This window comes from Macaca mulatta, chromosome 18 (assembly GCF_049350105.2).
Source record: "Macaca mulatta isolate MMU2019108-1 chromosome 18, T2T-MMU8v2.0, whole genome shotgun sequence".
Lineage (NCBI taxonomy): Eukaryota > Metazoa > Chordata > Mammalia > Primates > Cercopithecidae > Macaca > Macaca mulatta.
This window is the reverse complement of record NC_133423.1, coordinates 58810963-58832987: the sequence shown is the minus strand read 5'-3', so window position 1 is coordinate 58832987 and position 22025 is coordinate 58810963. Positions and strand designations below refer to the sequence as shown.

Sequence of the window (22025 nt, the reverse complement as noted above, 5' to 3'; positions counted from 1 at the left end):
CTAAAATAATTGTCTTTGTAGGATGATAATACTTAAAAATTCTTATGACCATGATGCATATGTATGCTGCCTTGCTATTAAGTGTGTTCTGGCAATTCGGCATATTTGACTTTTGCATTTTACTGGTGAGTTTTCATATAAGAGGTTTGATAGTCTTGGTCTTTAGAAAACTTTTAATTAGGAGCACAAATTATGTTTTTACCCTCAAAATTTAAAGTTAGAATTCGGAACTTATTAATTCAAAGTTTGAAAGCTTCATATCCTAAAGGCTGTATGGTCTCAGAATATGAATTAAATACCCATAATTCCTCAGAAGCATGTGAGGGTAGTGGGGGTAGGGCTTTTAACTAAAGTTGGTTTGACCAGATATTGATGTTTTGGCATTTTAGGAAGTAAAATGTATATAGGTGTATAATTTAGAAAGGCAATAATTGTAGCTCTAAATTCTAGCTTCTAAATAATTAGTTTGCAATCAAAAATTTGTTCTGAATTCTACCCCAGGAAATACATATGTACTTTATATTTTATAAGCATCATTCAAGTATATGAACTCATTCTAATAATGTTTATACATATGTCCTTTGATATTTAGTTTAATGCTGTTTGATTTCTTTAAAAAGTGATCTTATATTTCAATCACTTGCATGTTTACTACAGAATTCTGTTAGCTGGACAGAATTTCCCAATACATATTTCTTTGACATATCTAACTGAGAAAAGGATGTCATTGTAGAGGCTGTATCAGAGATCTAAACACATATGTACATTCTTATTTTGCCATGTGAGAAATGCAGTCCTGTGAGTAACTTAAATACTTATAATTTCAAATCAGTTCTTCCCTGGTTTATTATTCTTTTGTTGCTTTTAAACCTATGGGATGGAGCTGCTCTTGAACTTGGTGGGTTTTTTTTTTTTTTTTTTTTTTTTGATCATTCAAGTGCAACCATCAAGTTGTCTGTAATATTTAAAAGCTAAGGCTTCATGGTGTTATTTGTAAAATAACACCACATAAGTATTTGGGCTTTGGTGTCTGTAAAATACAGTATTGGTTACTCTATGAATAAAAGCATAATTTCAATTCAAGAGACTTTTGCCTGAAGCCTTATAAGACAGATGCATCTGATTAACTTTGGTAAAACTGGACTGGCCCTTTATTGTAATGTAGATGTTTTCAGGGTTGGGAGGGTATTTTTAAAAGGCATGCAAAGAGGTCTTTTTTTTTTTTTTTTTTTTTTTGAGAGAGAGAGAGAGACTCAGAGAATAGTTTTGCAATAGAAGCTGTACCTCAAACTGCTTCATTTGTGCACACTTTTATTTTCTAGTGGAACCTCTCCATTAGCCTGTCTGAATGCAATGCTTCACACTAACACTCGAATAGGGGATGGAACATTCTTCAAAATCCCTGGAAAGTCAGGCCTGTATGCTCTCAAAGTAAGTTGCATTGTTCTGCATATTGTTATTACTATGTATCATGCATTTTTTCAGACATGTGAAGGTAAACAAAATTAGATTTGGATGAAGAGTAGAAGAATGACTCCTATGCCTTTTAAATGTTTACAGATGTCTTAAAAATGATTTCATATTAAGAATAAACAATGACATTTTTCTTTAAGTAAAGCATATCTGTGGTTTCACTCCATGACATATGGTAATGGTGAATAGTTGTGGCTTCCTTAAAATTCTTGATTCCTTAAAATTTATGGGGAGGAGTGTCATGGGTCATCGGCCAGGAGTTTAAGATGATCAGAGTTACCATGGACTCTTTGACTTAATGACCGTCAGTTGATACACAGGCTTCACACCTGTATACCCTTATCGTTTATAAAAATAAGACATTTATTCATTTTGCTTGAAAACATTGAATTGAATCTAATATTCAATTTTAAATGGGGATCTCAAGGAAGTTTTACTAATGCACACTTGTATGAGAAGAAGAGAGAAATAAAAGCTTCAGATAACTGAGTCTTAATTATTTTAGTATAATTTTTTTAAAGGCATTCCCATTTTTATCTAGGGGAAATGCCACCTGAAATGCAAAATTCCAGAAGACAAAAGCTTATAGTCTACAAATCGTTGTGTAACTTGGAATAAGTAAATTCGTTGTGTTATTTCTTAGAAATTAGAAAGAAGTTTCTGCCTTAATAAGTCATGGATTATATTTAAAGTTCATTAACTACATATAAGGTGTTTTTTTGTTTTGTTTTGTTTTGTTTTGTTTTTTATGTCAAAAGTTATACCTAGACAACAAAGCAAGGATTCTTCTTTAGCTACTAAGCATCAGGCTGTGGTCCACCGTGTGTGTTTCAGAAAATAACACCGGTTAGTTAATCAGAAAGACTTGTAATTTTTCCATTGCTCTTTGTAGCAAGTTGGGTATTTAAGTAACTGATTAAAATTCTGAGTTGGTAAGCCATTTCTTTACATGAGGAAAAATGTAGAATTGAAAAAAAAATGGAAACAACATATGTCAAAAGGAAACTTTTTTTGGGTATAGATTTTAAAAGTTTATCCAAAAAAAAAATCAACAGTAGCAATGGGCTTTACCCATTTTTTTTTTTAACCCAAGAATGATTTTACATTAAAAGGTAAATTAGTATGGAAATGTTAAATCACAAATAACTGATCATACTTAGGATTCTGCAAGTATTTTGAATGTTTTTAGTTGCTAATACATCTTCTCCATAAATCATCACTTTTCAAAATAATATAGAAAGAGGAGTCGTCATGCCCAGCAGATGGCACGTTGGATTTAGTCTGTGAATCTGAATTGGATGGTACAGATATGGCCGAGGCAAATGCCCGTGGAGAAGAAAATGGAGGTAAGTGTGATGAATTCCAAAATATAATCCCTTGTTCTCTTAAAAATTATATAGAATGCCAATGATTCATTAATTGAATTGCCCACCGTTATCAATACAGTTGTCTTCCAAATTTTTACCCCTGAGATTTATCAAGGTGTTTTGATTCAAAAAGGATAGCATCTAAAAGAAGTATATAGTTCTTTGCTTTTGTTGTTTTTTAACAGTACATATTTCCCTGAATAATTTTCTTAAATACTTCTTTAAGTATCCGTATATTTCTCCTGCAAAGTGAGAGGGTTACTGGGGGTATCTAGTGGTTTCATTCTTACGGGAGGATTGAGAATGCTAATGTTTTATTTCTGATTGTGCTGATTTTTTCCTGTAATCACAAGTAGTTTTATAATAGCTTTGTTCCTTGGTTTGTCTTTTGCAAATGAAGCTCAGTGTTACCATTCCTCACAGTGAAAAGAGGGCCAAATAAGATATTTTCTTGTTAGACACTTTTGAGAAGCGAGTGACCCTTCCAGAATTTTAAGGGGGGGCATTTTCCACCTCTGAATTTTATCCTCTGAATTTTACATGTGAACTTATTTTTATCTTCCTCAAGACAATTATATTGTGATTCTTTTGGTGTACATAATTCTGCACTGCAATTTTGGCAAATCTTTGTCCCACAATAGCTGCAGTGCTTTCTTCTACTGTACCCACTGGTTCCACAAAGGGACCCAGATCATGATTTGAGAGAAAACTGTGTAATTAAAGTCTCTGTCGTTAGACTCATAGGAATCAGTAAATTACCTTTAAACAAACAAACCTTAAAGGATGTTTGCAGAAATATCGTATTTCAGTAATAACCCAAAGTCATTCATTTTATTAATGGCCATGGAGTCCCTTTGTTTGTCCTCTGCATGCTCACTGAATGCTCTTGCTATTTAAACTTGTGTGCTGATAGACCCTGTAAGACTGATACTGCTTCAGTTCCTTTCTGATCTGTAGCAAAGCTTGTGAATTTAATATAGGAAAAACACAGCTTATTGTCCTAAGGAAATTACAAGAATGGCTGCAGACTGCTTTATGGATGTTTTACTTTTCATCTGACTTGTTGTCCCTATTCCCAGGCTTTTTGAGCATCCCCCCAATTGTTGTGGTAATGGTGTGAACCTTGGCTGGTCCTTGTGATTAGAGAGGGGAAAAGGCAGAGAATCACAGTAATTTCTGGCTTTCAAAAAGGGGAGGTGAGTGGGGCATACTTTTCCCTTTCAGGAGGGTGAAGGAGAATCTTATTACAGTTGCTCCTCGTGTGGCGCTCGTGCCTGGGTGAGTGCTTGTGTGCTCTCTCAACATATATACGGAGCTTCTTTCACGTGCCAAGTACTATTCTTGACATTGCAGTTACAGTGGTGAAAAACAAAAGCAAATCTCTCATGAAGCTTATTTTCTTTGAGAGAGAGAAAATAAGCAAAATCAATATCTAAAATGTATAGCTTATTCAGTGGTGACAAGTGATACAGGGCAAAATAAGGGAGTGGGGGAGGAGGGTAGAGGGTTTTATTTTGGAAACACCTGAGGAGCATGAGAGAACAGGTGTTCAGGGGAGAGAACTCCAGGTAGAGGGAACAGCAATACAAAGGCATTGAGGCAGGAGACTGTCTGATATATTCCAGAGACAGCAAGAGGCTGGTGTGGCTGTGAGGCCAAAATGAACAAGGGAGAGTATGGTAAGAAACAAAGCCAGGGAAGTTATGGGGGCCAAGTTATATGGTGCCTTGATGCTGGCTTTTGTTTTGAGTGGGAAATTAAGCCATTGTAGAGTTTTGAGCTAGAAAGGCAATGGCCACATGTAGGTTTTAGCAGGATCACTAACTATGAAAAAGATACGAGAACAAGGAAGAAAACAAGGACACCCATTAGAAAGCTATTGTCATAATCTAGAGGAGAGGTGTTGTTGATTTGAAGGCAGGTAGTAGCAGTGGATGAGATGAAAAGTGATTGGATTCTGGTAGATCCGACAGAAGCTGCTGACAGATAAATGTGAGTGTGAGATAGAGAAAGGAGTTGGGGATGACTCCAGAGTTTGAGTATGTGAGCGTGTTGAACAATAGCATTGTCCTTAGTTTAGATGGAAGAATCTTCAAGGGAACCAGTTAAGGGCAAGGGTGGTGTTGATCAGGAGCTCAGTTCTGGACATGAGATTATTTTTCAATATCTAGATGAATGTCGTAAGTAACTGATTTTATCTGTCTGAAATTTATGGGAAAGATCCTTGTTGGAGATACTGATTTGGAAGTGGCCAGTTTATAGATGGTAGTTAAAGATGGGAAACTGGATGACATTACCAAGGAACTGAAGGTAAATAGAAAAGAAAAAAGGCCCAAAGACTGAGCTCAGGGGCACTTGAATTTTAAGAGCTTGGAGAGAGTGTAGAAAACAGTGAGACTGAAGGTAAATGGACACGGTAAGATTTTCTGTCCTGGAAACCGAATGAAGAAAGTATTTCTGAGGGTGAAGCGACTCAAATGTGTCAATGCTTTTGATAATGTGAATTCATGATGAAGATTAGGAAATTACCACTGGATTTACCTTTATGAGGGTATTGATGAACTTGACAATGGTAATTTTTTGTGGAATCGTAAGACCATAGCTTGAATAAAGTGGGTTCAAGAGAATGGGAGGAGATAAATTAGAGACCACAAGTGTAGACAATTCTTTCAAGGAATTTTGAGGTCAAGGGAAGGAATGGAATGGGAAAATGACTGGAAAGGAAAGGATCAAGAGACAGTTTAAAAAATGGGAAATGGTTATTAGAAAATTATTCACTAATGGGAATATTTCAGTTGAGGAAAATTGATAATGTGGCGGGGGTGTTCTGTTGTCATGCCTTGCTTAGATGAGGGAGAATGGGACCTATTCAGCAAATGGAAAGATTGGTCTTAGCAAGAGATGTAGACAGGTGCTCTAAAGGAGGCAGTAGGAAAAGCGAGGGTATTTCAGTAGAAGTGAAGGTAGGCGAGTACATGTGGAAGGGGCTTGTAGAAGTGTGCTGCTGTGTGTGTTATTTTTCTCAGCGAAATAGAAAACAAGTCCATCAGTTAAGGGTGAGAATAGGGGAGGTAGTTTTGTAGACTTAAGGAGAAGATACAAAATATTTGTCTGAGAGAGTCTGACAGCATTAAGGACATTCTTAAGGTTATTCATCCTGAATTTACTAAGAGACCAGCCTACATGGTTGTCCATTTTTCTCCAGTCATGTTCAGGACCACTCTACAAGCGCAGAGGAGGTGTATAGTGACTGACCCTGGGGTTTTGCCAAATGTGATGATGAAGCAAGCAAGCAAGAAAGAAAGGAGTTAAGGGTATATGAAGTGGAGTAATGAAGGCAAATGTCCATAGAATTTTTTTTTTTTTTTTTTTTTTTTTTTTTTGAGACAGTCTCGCTCTGTCGCCCAGGCTGGAGTGCAGTGGCCGGATCTCAGCTCACTGCAAGCTCCGCCTCCCGGGTTCCCGCCATTCTCCTGCCTCACCCTCCTGAGTAGCTGGGACTACAGGCGCCCGCCACCTCGCCCGGCTAGATTTTTGTGTTTTTTTAGTAGACATGGGATTTCACCGTGTTAGTCAGGATGGTCTCGATCTCCTGATCTCGTGATCCGCCTGTCTCGGCCTCCCAAAGTGCTGGGATTACAGGCTTGAGCCACCACGCCCGGCCGTCCATAGAATTTAAGCCGATGTGGAGGTGACTGAAGGATAGTGTGAAGAAGGAAGTCTCATTGGTGTGAAAAGGTTGTCTGATTTGGTGTGCTAAAGGAAATGAGTTGGAAGTGTAAGTGATGTGAGAGTAGAATGCATGGATTGAATTTAGGATACTATTATGGGATGTATTTTCTGAGCTGATAAGAAAGAAGGGGGTTAGGTTTCAGGCTATCAAGAGTGTGTAGGCCATGTGTGCACTCAAGAGTTGCCTGGATGAGGTGGCATCAGTGGTTGAAATTCAGCACCCCTCCATTTGCCCGGCCTAGTGCTGTGGGATGGGACTGGGTCCACCTGGAAAAAAGATTGCCTTTTCCTTTTTGCACAAAGATGTTTTAAAGGCTGGTGGTGACCCTTGCATAAGATATTAGAGAATCATCAGCATGGATATTGAAACAAACAATTATAGTAGAACTAACATTGACAGGATGTCATATTAGCAGCTAACATATTCAAAAAATGAAAAATAATCAAGAATTGGCAGATAAGTACAGTAGGTTGAATAGTTAGTAATATAGTCTGATGACATGAGATACAATGCTGGGGGCATCATAGGAACCAGGGAGGGAAAATGTTTTGGAGGGAACAGTGAGGGGAATATAGGTCACTTATTCTATTTCTAGGCCCAGTGGTACAAGAGGTGTAGAAAAGAAAAAGGCTACCACCTGAGAGCATTCCAGAGGAGCCAGTGTCCTGGCTGGGAAGACAGCCAGATTTTATATATTAAGAAGTAGAGGGAGTTTTCAGAGAAAATATGGAGGCTGCAGGAGATTTTGATAATGACTAATCCTAAATTCCAGAGAAACCATGGGAGTTTAGTAGCTGAGAAAGGGTGACAAATAGCATGAAAGCACTCGGCCAATAGTGAAGCCAAAGCAGGGATAAGCAAACTTCCCTCATGTAAAATGTGAGTAGGCGCTTCACCAAATAACACATACCCAAACATTTCCAGCTAATGTGACACAAATTAGATTTCCTGACCTCTTCTTTGAAGTTGCATTCAGGAAATAACTTTGGGAAATCACTGAAAGAATAGTAAATAGCTTATTTCCTTGAGTATTCCTTGACTTGCTCACTTTTGTATCTTATTGCAAACCACAATTGCATCTCCATGTAAGTACCCTGTACCTCTGGGTATAGCTTATTAATCTAGCCTCAGGACACATTTTCAAACCTAGATATTGAAAATGTATTGAGTACTTTTATTTTTACCTGTGAGGGAACAAACTTAGATTAAATGTGCCATCCAAATTGCAAGCCCAGGTGTGACACCAAAGGCCAGGCTCTCCTTACTCTGATACCTTGCCTGGAACCACAGGGAACGCTTACTAGCCAGTCATCACTGGTACAGTTTGCCTTTCCAACGTTAGTACACATCTATTATGATCCTAAAATTAAGACATTGACAAAGAGGAACCCCTGGCTTATCCCAATAAAGTAGTGGCATACCACATGATTTCTTGATTTCTTGCAATTCAGTGATAAATGTCAGGAAACTCTGCTTTAGGTGATTTCCTTGCTTACTCTGTTTCTAATATATATTTGAACCAAAAGTTAGAATGAATATACTTTCCACACTTCCCTACAGCTGTACAAATAAACTTTGAAAATGTGATCAGAGAGAGGAGGTCGGGTATATGAGTAGATGTGTGTGTGAGGGAGCAAGAGAGAGGGGTGTGGGAGGGAAAAGTAGGGGAGGAGGGAGAAAGGGAGTGGGGGATGACTACATCATCTGTTTTGCTATTTTGTTCATCTTTCCTTCTTATATTCATCCTTTGGGATGAAAGACTGGGGAGTATTGAGAAGAATATTAACCATCAATTTGTAACATACCCTTGATGCGTTGAAAGAATAAGCCTCTGCTACCATAGTGTTATATCAGATTGACAACTATTTATTGGCACTTGCTGTACCGTTTAGGGGATAAGCATAGAAGTATTTGAGAAGAAAGTATTTTGTAAAAACTGACAAGAAAGGAATTTTAGCAGTTCGATTCCAGTCATTAACACTTGAGTCCTTAGGCAGAATTAAGATAATGATTATAATACTTTAGTCCTCTTCTTGGAATCAACTGGGCAGGGAAATATTCCTTTAAAATGGGAGATGTGTTGCCAAGGTACTTTGTTACAAGGTTTTGTTGCAAAATTTTACAATGTAGGAAAAGTGGTATATTATTAATTGTGGAATTTACAAGACAGAGAACTATGTTTATGTGTTTCTCTGACTTCTGAATAGTCTCTCAAGTTAATAAGAATTAGACTTGAGAATGTAAACTGTTGACATTTTAAAAGCTAAACTTTAGAGATCAGAGAGTGATTTAGGTGAATTACTCGATATATCTGTGTTGACAACCCATGACCATTTATGCCTGTATAAGTATAAATCTGTGTCACCCAAATAAAATATTATAAATTTTATGGTCTATTTTAGTCAGAGATTTATGGGTATGTTTGTGTCTGAGTTGTTATCTGAGCATAATACATTGATATATCATGAGTTTCCTAACACATATTAAGTTGACCCACAATGTGTTGCTGGTCTGCAGAATTCATACATATTTTATGTGAAATGATACCATCAATAGGCAGTCTTCACCCTCTTCATCCTCTATAAATTGTTATTAACAATTTACTAAGTTTCTCTTTTTGTGGCCCTAATATAGTTCACGCTTAAAATCAACAGTAACCATCCTATATATTTCTTTTTAAATGAGGAAACTAGAGATTGTACACATTTCATTCACAGAGATCAAAAAAGGTTCTGCTTGCTCTTAACCCTAATGACTTTCAGGGAGGAAGCAGCACTCTAGCAAGAGAATTAGTATTTTAAAAGTCTCTGTTGGGGGGAAAAAGAAAAAAAAAAAAGAATCTTATGTTTTAGACTTTAAATCCCAGGGCAAATAATGATTCCAACATTTGAAGAATTTTATGGAGTCCTTTTTCATTATTCTTTATGGCCAGTTTTATAAGTAGGTTTCTGATTGTGTGATTCTTGGCAGAGTTGTGTTAACTTAATGAAACGTTACTCAGCTCACTCTTTGTTTTCATTGGCTCAGAGGATACAGTTTGAGGGGTCTTTTATCAAAAGTGAAAAGTGTGTTAAGGAGGCCTGAAGTGTGAATATAATCTCAATTGAGACATCAGTTACATGCAGATGAGAAGCTTCATGGAGAAATTGGGGCATACATTAAAAAGGTCCAGACACCCTGGGGAGTAGTCACACTGACAGCTCATGAAGCGGTTTTATACAAGACTACAAAAAAGGAAAATGAGGGTGACCGTGGAGTTGTGCAGGGAGTGTTTTGAGTAACTTTGGAAGATGTTGCTCACCTACTCAGTGTCGGTTGGTATTCCTGGTCTCGTTTTGCTGGAGGTTTTACAGTAACTTGCCTGTGAATGCTCCAGTGTAGTTTTACATTGGATGGTGTGTGTCTGCATCTTTGTGTTCAGGAGGTTGGGGGTAGGAGAGCGCCAACAGGCTTCTACATGATCATGGAGAAAGGTAACACAGCGTAACCAGCTACCCGGCAGCCATTCCTAAGAATCTTGCAGGTGACAGGAAGGATATTCCTTCTATGCCTGAACCAGTTCCCCTAATTTTGGGGGGTTAAGCTAATTTGTCTTTCATTCAACAGCTCTGTATTTTAGGCAACAGCTTTGTTAGCTCATGGAGACACCTGCTCTACATTGGTGGTCTACAGAAACTTAAGTATGTGAAAATTATGTTGTTTTAGTTACACATTGAAGAAAACACAGAGGAAAGCGAATAATCTTCAGAGTCAGAAATGACCACTGGCAGGATATAGAACTTCCACTGCCCCCTCTTTCTCCTCCTTTCTTTTATCCCAGCCCCCAGATTATACAGTTCACAAGAAGCATGAGGAACTTCAAAAGATCCTGAAGCCCTAGTTCCTCTCTCCTACCAGTGTTTTTCTTAAACCAGTCAATTGAAGTAGACAATGTTCTACTAGTATATGATCAGGTAGATAGAAATCACACAGTCACCTTTATACTTCTCCCTGTGTTCTTGATAACTTTTATAGAGAAGAATTTTTTCTTTATGTTGAAATCTTTTATGCTTTTAATTAAACTAATTTCCTTCTTTTTTATTTTTTCTGTGCTCTGATGATAAACAGATGGTCACCCCTTCATCTTAACTTCTCTAAACGACTTATCCCAACTCTTTCAAACATTATTTACAGATACTTTTCATTTCTTTTATCTTTTAGAGACCTCTTTTTCTTACGTATTTCCTCTTGAACTGTGAACTTCATTCTTGTCTAAATGGATTTTGGTCAGTTTTAACAGTCCAGAGTCATATAGGAAAAAGTTTTCTTTTTAAGTGCGACAAAGTGACCCATTTAAGCATACTTTCACCTCTCTTCTTGAATTGTGAGAGAAATATTTCATAATATACAGATCGAGAACAGAATATGATCTCAAAACAACAAACTCCTCAAATAAAAACAGAATTGAAGGTATTCCCTCAATTATCCGTCTTAACTAGCCAATACTCTGTTTGATTTATATAATCTGTCACTGTACATATGAACAAAACACTCATGTTCTTTAAAAAAAGTACTTTTTCATTGATGCCAGATAATTCACTCTCACTTTTCTTTACAGTTATATTGTATAAACATTTCTCAAACTGCCTTCTGGATAGCTAACCTGATTCCCCTTTATCGTACATTGGAGTTCATAGTTTATATGGTAAAGTATGAAGTAATTAGTAGTGATGCCCATGAATGAAACACTTAACCTTAACCTGTACCAACCTTTTGCTGATCTCCTTCCTGTCCACTTTTTTCTGTTTCTCATTTTCTAGGCTGATTGCTTTATTTCTCTGCAGATGTTTCAGAAACCTGATGCAGTGTGGAAGATCACAGGGGTTATACCAGTATAAAATAAGTAGCCTCTGATGTTATTTTTCCCACACAAACAGCATATAGTATTATTAATCTCCATTACCCTGTGAGCAAAATCCTTGTTGGTTCTATGGTAGGAGGAGGTTAGGTGGCTAAAGACTGATAACTACAATATATGCTTTTCCTACTAAATGTATTTATTTTTTGGTTTGAGTTTTCTCTCTTCTGTGTTTAAGGAGATATTTTTATGAATATCCAGAGATAACAGTATAACTAAATTGGCCTGGCTGGTAAATTGAGTGCTTGTAGAAGAGATTCTTATAGCTACATCTTTAGTGTATACAATGGTCTTCCTAGTTACCTTTGGAGCTTCAGTGTTCTAATCAAAATGTTTGTGAACCATTTGTAGCCATTGTAATGAGATGGTGGCATATCCATTTCTGTGGCAGGTGAATGGCATTTGCACCATATGATATCAGCCACCCAAATCACTAAGGTCTCTGGCATGATGACATTTTGCAGCAGCATGTTCTCACTGATATATAGTTGGTATAATTATTATCTGGTTCAACATTCCTCTTGGTTTATTTTGCTCTTTTTTTCTGAAAATCTCTTCTGAAGAAGAGGCTTCATTGGGCTAATGAAGTAGGTTATAAAATACAGTAATCATTCCAGTTATATTAGGTATATTTCATTATAGAAGATATTCTAAATATTATCAAGAGCATCAGTGCTTATAATTTTTAGACTCCTGTCCTCTGAAAGGGTCTTAGGAAAAAGTTGCTGTTCCCATTATTTTATTGCTAGTATTACTAGCAATTTATTAATCTATTTAATTACTAACTTTTCTTGGCAACTTATATCCTTTGGATTTTCTTTTAATGTAACAAGGAAATTTGCTTAAACCCAAATACCTATACCTGTATTGAAACAAATGTTTTTAGAAAAGGCAATTCTGCGTAGGCCGAATGCAAAAAGGATTTTAAAAATGGAGTTCAGGAATGATTTAATTGGAGTCAGATAGTTTTCCCTGTTCAAGTCTTTTTAACAATTTGTAGCATGTATTTTCTGGCTGTATATATCCGAAATATATGATTTACACAATTTCAAATGTAAATACTGTACATAAAACAAAGCATAACCCAAGCATAAACTTTTGTGATTATTTGCCATTTGGGGATATTTCTGAATTGTCTGCTTGTTGATCTTTCAAAACAAATTTGTTATTGTTTAGTTTTCATCCGTGGTTTTCCTCAGGTAGAATTAATGGTCTATTGTTCATTGAAAACAGTTTTTAAAAATCCTTATGGCCTCCAACTCAGGTATTGGATCTTTTTCACTGTTTTTCCCCCAGCATCTTATACAGTGATTGGCATGAGGGAAAGTACTCAATAAGAGTTGTGCAATTGAATGAATGATTAATCAATAAACCAATAAACTTCCTCTAAGACCCAGCCCTCTGTTCAGATTTTATTGACTTCTAACAGTGTACCCACAGTGTTATTCCTAATATACTATGTATCCTTTGAGTTAAATTTTTTATTCATTTAAGTTTTCTTTAAGCCTATAGTGTATGTCAAGATCATTCATACAGAAAACTGTTGTGATTTGAGAACATCTAGTCTGATTATTCACAAGAATGAAAGAGAGTGTTTGGAAAGAGAACTTACAGAAATGAAATTGGTAAAAGACTGCTCCCCTCCTTGTCTTTATTAGGTCTTTGAGCACCAGTTTCCTCAGATAGCTTGTTACTTATTGGGTGGCTCAGTGGGACAGAGAGCAATTAATAGTACACAATACCTATTTTGCAGCGACTATATAATGTACAGATCCTGGTCTGTGTTGTGGTTCTGCACCCACACAGCTTCTGCCATTTTATGTAAGCATTGTGATTTCTAATTTTGACTTTAAATTTTATTTTTATTTCCCCATGCAAAAGCACAAAACTGTGACTTTACTCGTTAAATAAGGCAATGAGTAAAGATGGCAAAGAGAAATCTATCTATAATTAGTGGCAGGTCGTGCAACTTCCTACTGTCTTTCATAGGAAATTCTGTCATTTGGCTTTCATATTATCCCTAATTGACTGTAGAATAATTTGGGAAAATAATTTAAGAAGGCTTCTATTTTCAAGTTTACAACAATTCATTTTATATGTACTTTTTCATAAAGAAGAGCTCTGCTGACCTCCACTTTCATGAATTATTTTTAAAAATCATAGTTGAAAGTTAACTTCAAAAATACTCTAAACAAAATTTTTGAATTTGATATTTTAAAATTTGATTTTTAAAAAATTCAGTGAACACTAATAGATTGACTGCTCTGTGCCCATCTTTGCATATAAATCCCTGAGTTTCTGAGCCTGTGGCTGCTGAGGCAGACAACAGCACCAGCATTGCAGGGACTGTCATGAATTCGTACACTAAATTCCAAGACAGCATGGCTAGGGGAGGAGCAAGTCTACCTCAGAAGCTGGGATAGTCAGAGAAGCTTTGGGGGAAGCTGTTTAGAATTTGGACTGCCAAGATGAGTTTGCCAGGCAGAGTGCTGGGAAAGGATATTTGGAGAAGGGACAATCAGACCAAGTACAACAAACACAGCAAGTAGATGTGTTCAGAAGACACTGAAGAGTCTCCAGATTGGCTGGATTATAGAGGGTGAGAATCGGGAGGTAGGCAGGATGTGAGACAAGAGAGACATACCAAGTTTGCCTTCTGATTGCTCCTTTATATCCTGGGTTGTAGGTCACAGTTACAATTGTGGGTGTCCTCTTGTACATCTGTCAGTGGATTAGTACTTACATTAGGAGGGAATACCAGCCATATCCCCTCCCTAGCTTGCAGCTTTAAAAATAGGAACTCTAATCTACATTTTCTAGTTCAATAGTATTTTCAAATTGAATGGTAAATTAAAAGGAGAGAGAGACAACTTGGAGACACTGAAGCCCACAGGTTTGCTGGAGCAGTTACCACTTCTGTAGCCTTCAAGGCTGTCTCATGGTTACCTATAATCTCCCACCTCCTTTTGCTCCCAGGTCTTCTAAATAGAGTATTATGAGGGAGGGTTTGGGGAGTAAGAGTGGAGGTATTGAGAGGCAAATTTAAAATCAGCAGATTAGCTTTTAACTATCCTTTTGGCTTGCCTGTTTTTGGTAGGCAAGCAAAATGTAGACAGAAATAATATTTTTATACCTTTTAAAAAATGTGGAATGATAAAAATTCTTGGGAGAACTAGTCTCATTTTGTTTCCTCATCTTCAATTTGAAAAGGATAGACTGTATTGTGGGATTTCAAGGTATAAGGTCCTGGCATTAGTTTTGTGATCATGCCAGTACACCGTTAGAAAAGATAGCTCCTGTTCTGTTCTCAATGCCAAGAAGATATCACTTTCTAAACTGCATGTCAGTGTTTGATATTTATTGGATAAAACATCTGTCCTAATTCTTCAGTTTCCTGGCTCCTGTTGTAATTTTACATGCAAGGGATTTTCCCTGATCCTTTCTTTAACATTAGTTTTCCTTTGGCTTGTATTTCAGAGGCCAAAGTCAGTCTGTTAGATAAATATTCAGGCAACTGTTTAAAATGAGTCCTTCATTATTTATTTATCACATCTATTATTAAGAAAGCTGCAAGAATAAGTAGAAGTGAAAACCTTGCATTTTGTCAGAATATGAATCTGCATGAACCTGCACAGGCCAGCTGCACTCAGTGAATTAGTGTTTTTAGATTCAGCTATTTTCACGTCATATGCATGGAAAACGAATGAATAAAGCAACTTAAATGTCCATGAAAAAAGGTCCATATTTGTCAGTAATTTAAAAATGTATATGAGCACACTGAGTGAAGCCTATGTGTGAATTGCAAATATGTCCCACCCATTTTTTCTTTCCTGATTTTTTTTTCTTAAAAATAAATTATTCAACCCAAAGGAACAATCACATATTTTTTTTTCTGTTACATTTTGCTTTTCTTTAAGGTTCTATAGTTATTGTGTCAATAAATAATTAGGGAAGTAAATAATTAGGGAAATATGCTTTGATCTGGAGAAATAACGTCAGGAACAACTTCCAGAAAGAGGGATTAGGGAGAAAATTGACTACCTCAGACAGGTATTCTTGAGGTTTTTCTTGGGTCTAGAATGGAGTGTAAGATAAAGCAGTGAGTTAAGGAAAATGAATCATTTTTAGAACAAACTGCATGGTATTCCTTAATGCAGTTTCAACTGTTGTCCTGCCCTCCGTCTGAAGTTCTGGGCTCTAAGTTGAATAGAATCTTTCTTTTGGATACAACATACATAAATAGGTGTCAATCACTATCAACATAGTGCCATAATGAATTTAACCAAAATGATGCAGTGTATATGCTGATACTGAAATAGGTATCCCAATTATCTGATGGTTTCTTAGGTCAGAAATAGAGCAACTGGTGAGCTATATAACAGTTACCCTCAGGAAGGACAGATGATTGCATATTGCTTATTTTCTTATTCAGAAAATAAGAGGGATGCGAGGCCTCAGTTACATGTACACTGGGTCAGAATTTGTTATTGTTTAATCCTGCTGAAGTGAAGTTTACCTTTGAAAGACATGGGAATAATAGCATTTTCTAAACAAATTGGAAGTGTATTTAGACGCCCAGTATGCAGAAGCTTTCTCATATTTTCCCTAAGTTCCTTAATATCTCTGGACTGCATTTAGTTCTCCTTTAAACGAACTAACCTGTAAGTTTCCAGTTTTCTGGGTATAAATGCCATTATAAGAATGTGAAAGTAATAAAACATATTCACTAATGCACACTTTACATTTGGCTGGGCGTACATGAGATCTGTTCATTTGGGATCATATATTCTATCTGCCATCTCTCTGTCACCTCCTCAGTTGGTCACATTTCATAGACTTCAGAACATTGAAAAGACTACCTGTGTTATCAGTAAATACTATAAATTTATGTTTAGACTATAAACTGATGATTATTTATATTTCTTGATAAATAAGCTTTGGCAAGGTGTTACAAATTATGCTAGTCATTATTTTAAGGAGAGAAGCCTAGGAACCATAGTTTATGTGATCAGTGTAATAAACTGTTTCTTTTTTTTTTTTTTTTTTTTTTTTTTTTTTTTTTTTTTTTTTGAGACGGAGTCTTGCTCTGTCACCCAGGCTGGAGTGCAGTGGCCGGATCTCAGCTCACTGCAAGCTCCGCCTCCCGGGTTTACGCCATTCTCCTGCCTCAGCCTCCCGAGTAGCTGGGACTACAGGCGCCCGCCACCTCGCCCGGCTATTTTTTTGTATTTTTTAGTAGAGACGGGGTTTCACCGTGTTAGCCGGGATCGTCTCTCGATCTCCTGACCTCGTGATCCGCCCATCTCGGCCTCCCAAAGTGCTGGGATTACAGGCTTGAGCCACCGCGCCCGGCCAATAAACTGTTTCTTAACTAGAACATTTAGACCGTCTTAAGGAAAAAAATCATATTAAGCGAAAAAAGTCATCTGATCTTTAATTCAGTGACTTTTCTCACTATATTCATCCGCAAATCTTTTTGCTACTTCAACCATAGTACTTCCTAGACCCGTCACTTACTCACAATTCTCAATTTTTCCTTGTCGGCGGCTGAGTGACTTGTTTCCCCCTGCCTTTGTTAACTTCTAGTTTCCGTATCACGCAACTAAATTATGCTTCTTTCGATATGATATTTTCTGTATCAGATCTTGACTTTTGAAACCAAATATTGTAAGTGGAAAAATCATAGGTTCTGAAGCTAGACTAAGTTGGCCTTGAATCCCATCTCTGCAGTTTCATTGGCCCTATGACCATGGGCAAGTTATTTCACCTTTCTGAGCTCTAGTTTTCTTTCTCGAATATAGAAATATGTACCTTATTGTGTTACAAGAAAGCTGCAAGGATTAAATCAGATCATGTGCCGGAAGTGTCTGGCATTAATAACTAACAGTTATTTTAGTTTCCTAAATTTGTTCATTTGTCTGATTACTTTCTGTATTAACAAAAAATTTGATTATTTTTTTCCCAAAATTGTCTCTCACGGGCCGCATGATTATTTCTAGGCAAGGTGTGTTTGAGTCTATCAAAAGCTACTTGAGTGTTCTCAAGGTGCGTATGCCTGTGCTTCCCACTTTTTGCTGCAATAATTTTTACTTCTTCACCTTCTTTTAAAACTCAGGTCAGAAACCTCTCAAGTTGCCATCACTTGAAAAGTTTTCTTGAATTAGCATTAACCCTGGTGCCCTTAAAAAGTCATGTTTTGAGCTTTTTTACAATATGTTCTCAAGTTATTTTCTTCTGACTTCCTCTTGCCTCCTGCCTTTGACATATGCCTCCATTCTGTCGCTAATCATAGTACTTCCTCATTTTGATTTTCCAAACTCCTTCTCCCCCAGTGTATACAGAAAAGGGCCTGCATCTGTGCTCCTACTCAAACCATTTCAGTGTTAAAGTCTCTCAGTTTGAGGAGGAGTCAAATGAGGACTCAGAAGTCTCTCAGTTTGAGGAGAACTAAAGGTAGAGTTCTGGCTCGAACATGGGTTTCAGAGAGCAGACACTGCCTGTGGGCTCTGCTTGGTCACCCAAGTCAGTGAGACGTTGATTCTCCTAAAAAGCAGTCTTTTGGAAGAAAAAGTCTTCTATAGAATAGACAACATGCAAGCCTGACTCTGATAAAAATGGGCAGTTGTATTGTAGTCTGTGAGAGCACCCTTTTCCTCAAAATAATTATCCTGAGTTGGTAACAAGCATCTCAGATTTCTTTTTTCCTTACCCATGCTTTATGACTCAGCCCGTAGGAGAAAATAAACATGTCCCATAGGTCACAGATTCTATAGTAGTAAGGCTGTGAAGTAGAAGAATCATAATACCTGTGAGGCTGGGTAGATTTAAAACAATTGCATTAATTTAGATTTTTTTTTTTCAGAATACTGTGCATTACCCAATCTTCATATTCAAATTCAGATAGTACCTACTGACTCCCAGCTCCTGAGGCAGATATTGTCTATTTTTTATGTCCATACAATAGTTCAGTGACATGGAAATTATCATCAATTTGCGGGTAAGGACAGGAAGGCTTAAAAAGGTTAAATGGAACTGTGGCCACACAGTTATTAAATGATTCCGTTTCTTCATATCTAGATACTCTTCTTTTTGCTGTGCTATTTTGCTTTATTTTAGGTATCCATTTTCAATTGGAGAAAAGCTCCAAGTGTGTAATTACAGTGGATATAAAAAAAGGAATTCAAATTAGTAATATCATTATCTCTTTCTGTTTCTAGTTTGTTCAAAGCAGGTAACTGATGAAGCATCTTCCACTCGAGATTCAAGCCTTACTAACACAGCAGTGCAAAGCAAGTTAGTGTCTTCCTTCCAGCAGCACACCAAAAAGGCTCTTAAACAGGTAAGATAGCTGCCATTTATTCTTTGTCCTTCAGTTCTGTGTACTTAAGGTAATGTTCGTTTTGCTGATCAAGTAGGTAGGAACCTAGGAATCAGAAAGCAGAGTTTTCCTGAATTCAACCCCATCCATGATATTCAGTTCAATAATTTTAATCTTTGATAAAAGAAAAAAACTAGGAGAGACTTGACTGAAAATTTTAATGTAAAATAGAAGAAGGAATATGCATCCACTGAAAATACATAAAAATTTGTATTAAGATTTTGTGTGTCTATGTGTGATTTATAGTAGTAAATCTGTTGGGTTCATAAATGCATTGCATATTTAAAAAATAACATCTATGTTTTTTGTGCTTATCTGATAGTATAAAAATAAATGATAATTTATTTGTTGTTACTGAGATACATTAAGTTACAAATAGGAAAAATAGTGAGTGTTGCTTACTTATATCTGGAGTATTCATCAATGAGTGTTGTTTGGTGCTGAATGGCAGTTAAAGTTGCCATATTATTCTGCTGTCACAGAGGCAGTACGGGCCTTTGTGGCCTTGCACTGAGATGGTGCAAGGAGGGGATATTTACAAGGTTGGGCTCTGGCCGCTGACATACCCTGGTTTAAATTCTTGCTACTCACTTGCTGTCTCTAGGCAAGCTACTTCTCCTCTCTGAATCTTAAATTCCTTATATAGAAAATGTGGAAAATAATAGTATCTTGCTCCTGGGATTGATCTGAGAATTAACTGAGGAAATAGGATGAAAGCACATGGTAGAGTGAGTGGCTCATAGAAATAATAGTGACTTCTGTTATACTGGCAAATGCTAAATTGTGCAGAGAAGAAAAGGAGGAGATGTTATGGTTAGATGGAGCCATCGTATGATAACAACACAAAGAGTGTCAGTAAATGGAAGGTTCACGTATTTAGCCCTGAATTCATAGTTTCCCCTTAAGTGCTTTCCTCTTGTACATTCTATTTTGATCCTTCTATAACAACTCCCCCTTCAGCCACCCAATGATGACCTTTACCAGATCCAGGATTAGAGGTATCAGTCTAGTGATGTATTTATCACAAGGAAAAGAAAAATTATATTTTCTAAAATAGTTTTTTAAGTTCCACCAACCATTAAAGCTTCTTAATGTGCACATCCAAACTTCTAGACTTAGAACATTTCTACCTGTCTTCTCCTGTACCTCAGACAAGAAAACACAGGAAAGAAACTTAGCATGTTTATGCTGAATTATGTCACCTTCCTATTTCATGTTATTGACACTGCAGCATTGCCATTCATTGGTTATTATATTGAAGGTAGTAGCAGTATATTTCACCCTGCATAGGTCAAGTACCCTTTGGAGAGCTTGCCACTTACTGCATTTGAAATGTTTTAGATGCCAGAGAACAAAACTGAAATCGGTGTTGAGATCCCTTTTTAAATTGATGAAATAAAAAATGGATGTAGGTAGCAAAGCCTGGGCGACTCATTCAGACAGCAAATAAGATGCAGGTAATAAAATACTAACCAGAATAGAAGAAAAGATACAAAAATGGACACTTGTGGCTGTGGTATTTAAGAAACATAAATGGGATCATAAATGAAACATACTTGTGAGGTTCAGTGAATTGAAAAATGTGCACACCATGAAATCTTCCTGTATATGAATAGAAATATAAAGGTACAGCTTTCTGTATTGTTCTATATCATTAATTTGTACTTTCATCATTTTGGTTTTGTGTTATTGGAACATTTTTTTTGCAATTACTAAAACATTACACAATTTTAAGGGATTTTTTTTGTTTTGTGTTTTTTGTGGAGCATATTTTCATGGGAACTGCCACTGCTTGCTTAGAGTCTAAGCTTTGTTTTAAGAATCCTGTCTTGAAAGCTTCTTAATGTCCTGAAAGAGTTATTAATTCATTTCTTAAAACTTCTATTTTATAACCTATAGCAAATTAGTAACCAGGAGAATATGGCTCAATATAGAGCTAATGTGCTAATATTTGATTAATAATCAAACTTATATTGGAAACATATTTAGAAGAAAAGCTGTTCTTGCAGAATTTTGCCCAGATTCCATGTAATTGCTGAATTTCTTAAGACAGCATTGCAAAAATTGACTGAACATGCAGCATTTTAAACTGTAGCAACCTCAGCAAATCTACAGCTTTCTTTTCTTTTGGATAGCTGAATGGCTATGACCATGCAGAATTCTTTCTAAGTGTGTTATATACATATATATGTATATATTTCCATGTACATGTGATCTGTGTTTGTGAATATATGTTTCACGTGTATGTATACATGCACAAATCATAATCATATGAACCTAGGGCCAGGAGAATGATCTTAAAAATAATTACATTAGCTGATAATTAACTGTTATGGTTTCTAGACCCTGTACTCTCCATTTTACATGGGATATATTATTTAATTCTCATGCAAATGCTTGGAAGTATGTACTTATATCTCCATTTTTCAAAGGAAGAAACTAAGACCCAAGTTAGGTAACTTGCCCAAGATCACCCCACAAGCAAGTAAATCTTAGAGATGACGTTTGAATCCAGAACCGTAGTTTAGATTCTGCCCTCTTCACAAATGCTGCCTTTCAGCATATGCTATGTAATAGTATAGATGAATTTTTGATACTATCCAAGAAAATCTACATACTTGAGTTGTTATATAGCATATGGAAAGCAATACAGCATACTTATTAAAAATAGCATTTCTGAATAGAGGCTGCTTATCTTCAGTGCCAGCCCATATTGATAACACACACTCAAATATACGTCATTATTATTTTATTAGAAATATGTTGTGATTCAGTAGGACTTTAGTAGTCTATACACTAACCAGTGTAGACTCTTAGAAAGAAGTAGATTTAAACAAATTCCTAAAACCAAATAGCTTTATAATCATAAGTGGAGTTAAAAAAATAATTTAAAACAAACTGTCTTACAAAATATGCCAGGCATAATTTCTTAAGTCTGAAGGCCCCCACTTTCTACCCCTGCCTGAAGCACGTTGCTACAGAAAGTGGGCTCTTTGATGTCATAGCGCTGTTGATTGCAGTGTAACTGTAAGCTGGACAATCTGGAAGCTATAATGTCCCTTGACTGTTGACATAGAATACTTTTATTGCTCCCAAATATTTGAGTCCCTTTTACTTTCTAATCCTCAAAATGTTAGTTAACATCATATGTGGGGTATAATTGCATGAATAATATAG

At 36.5% G+C, this 22025-nt stretch overlaps 1 protein-coding gene across 2 annotated transcripts in view; it reads left to right on the top strand.

Moving 5' to 3' along the window:
* The window catches only part of ASXL3 (ASXL transcriptional regulator 3), a 150195-nt gene that overhangs the window by 36080 nt on the left and 92090 nt on the right, over window positions 1-22025 (top strand). The window contains exons 2-4 of one of the 2 annotated variants that reach the window (XM_077975059.1): window positions 1323-1431; window positions 2711-2819; window positions 18688-18809. In XM_077975059.1, coding sequence (XP_077831185.1) covers window positions 1323-1431; window positions 2711-2819; window positions 18688-18809 — 340 coding nt within the window. Of the gene's footprint in view, window positions 1-1195; window positions 1432-2710; window positions 2820-18687; window positions 18810-22025 lie in introns of those variants that run through there. The other variant, XM_077975058.1, reaches the window with a different exon arrangement.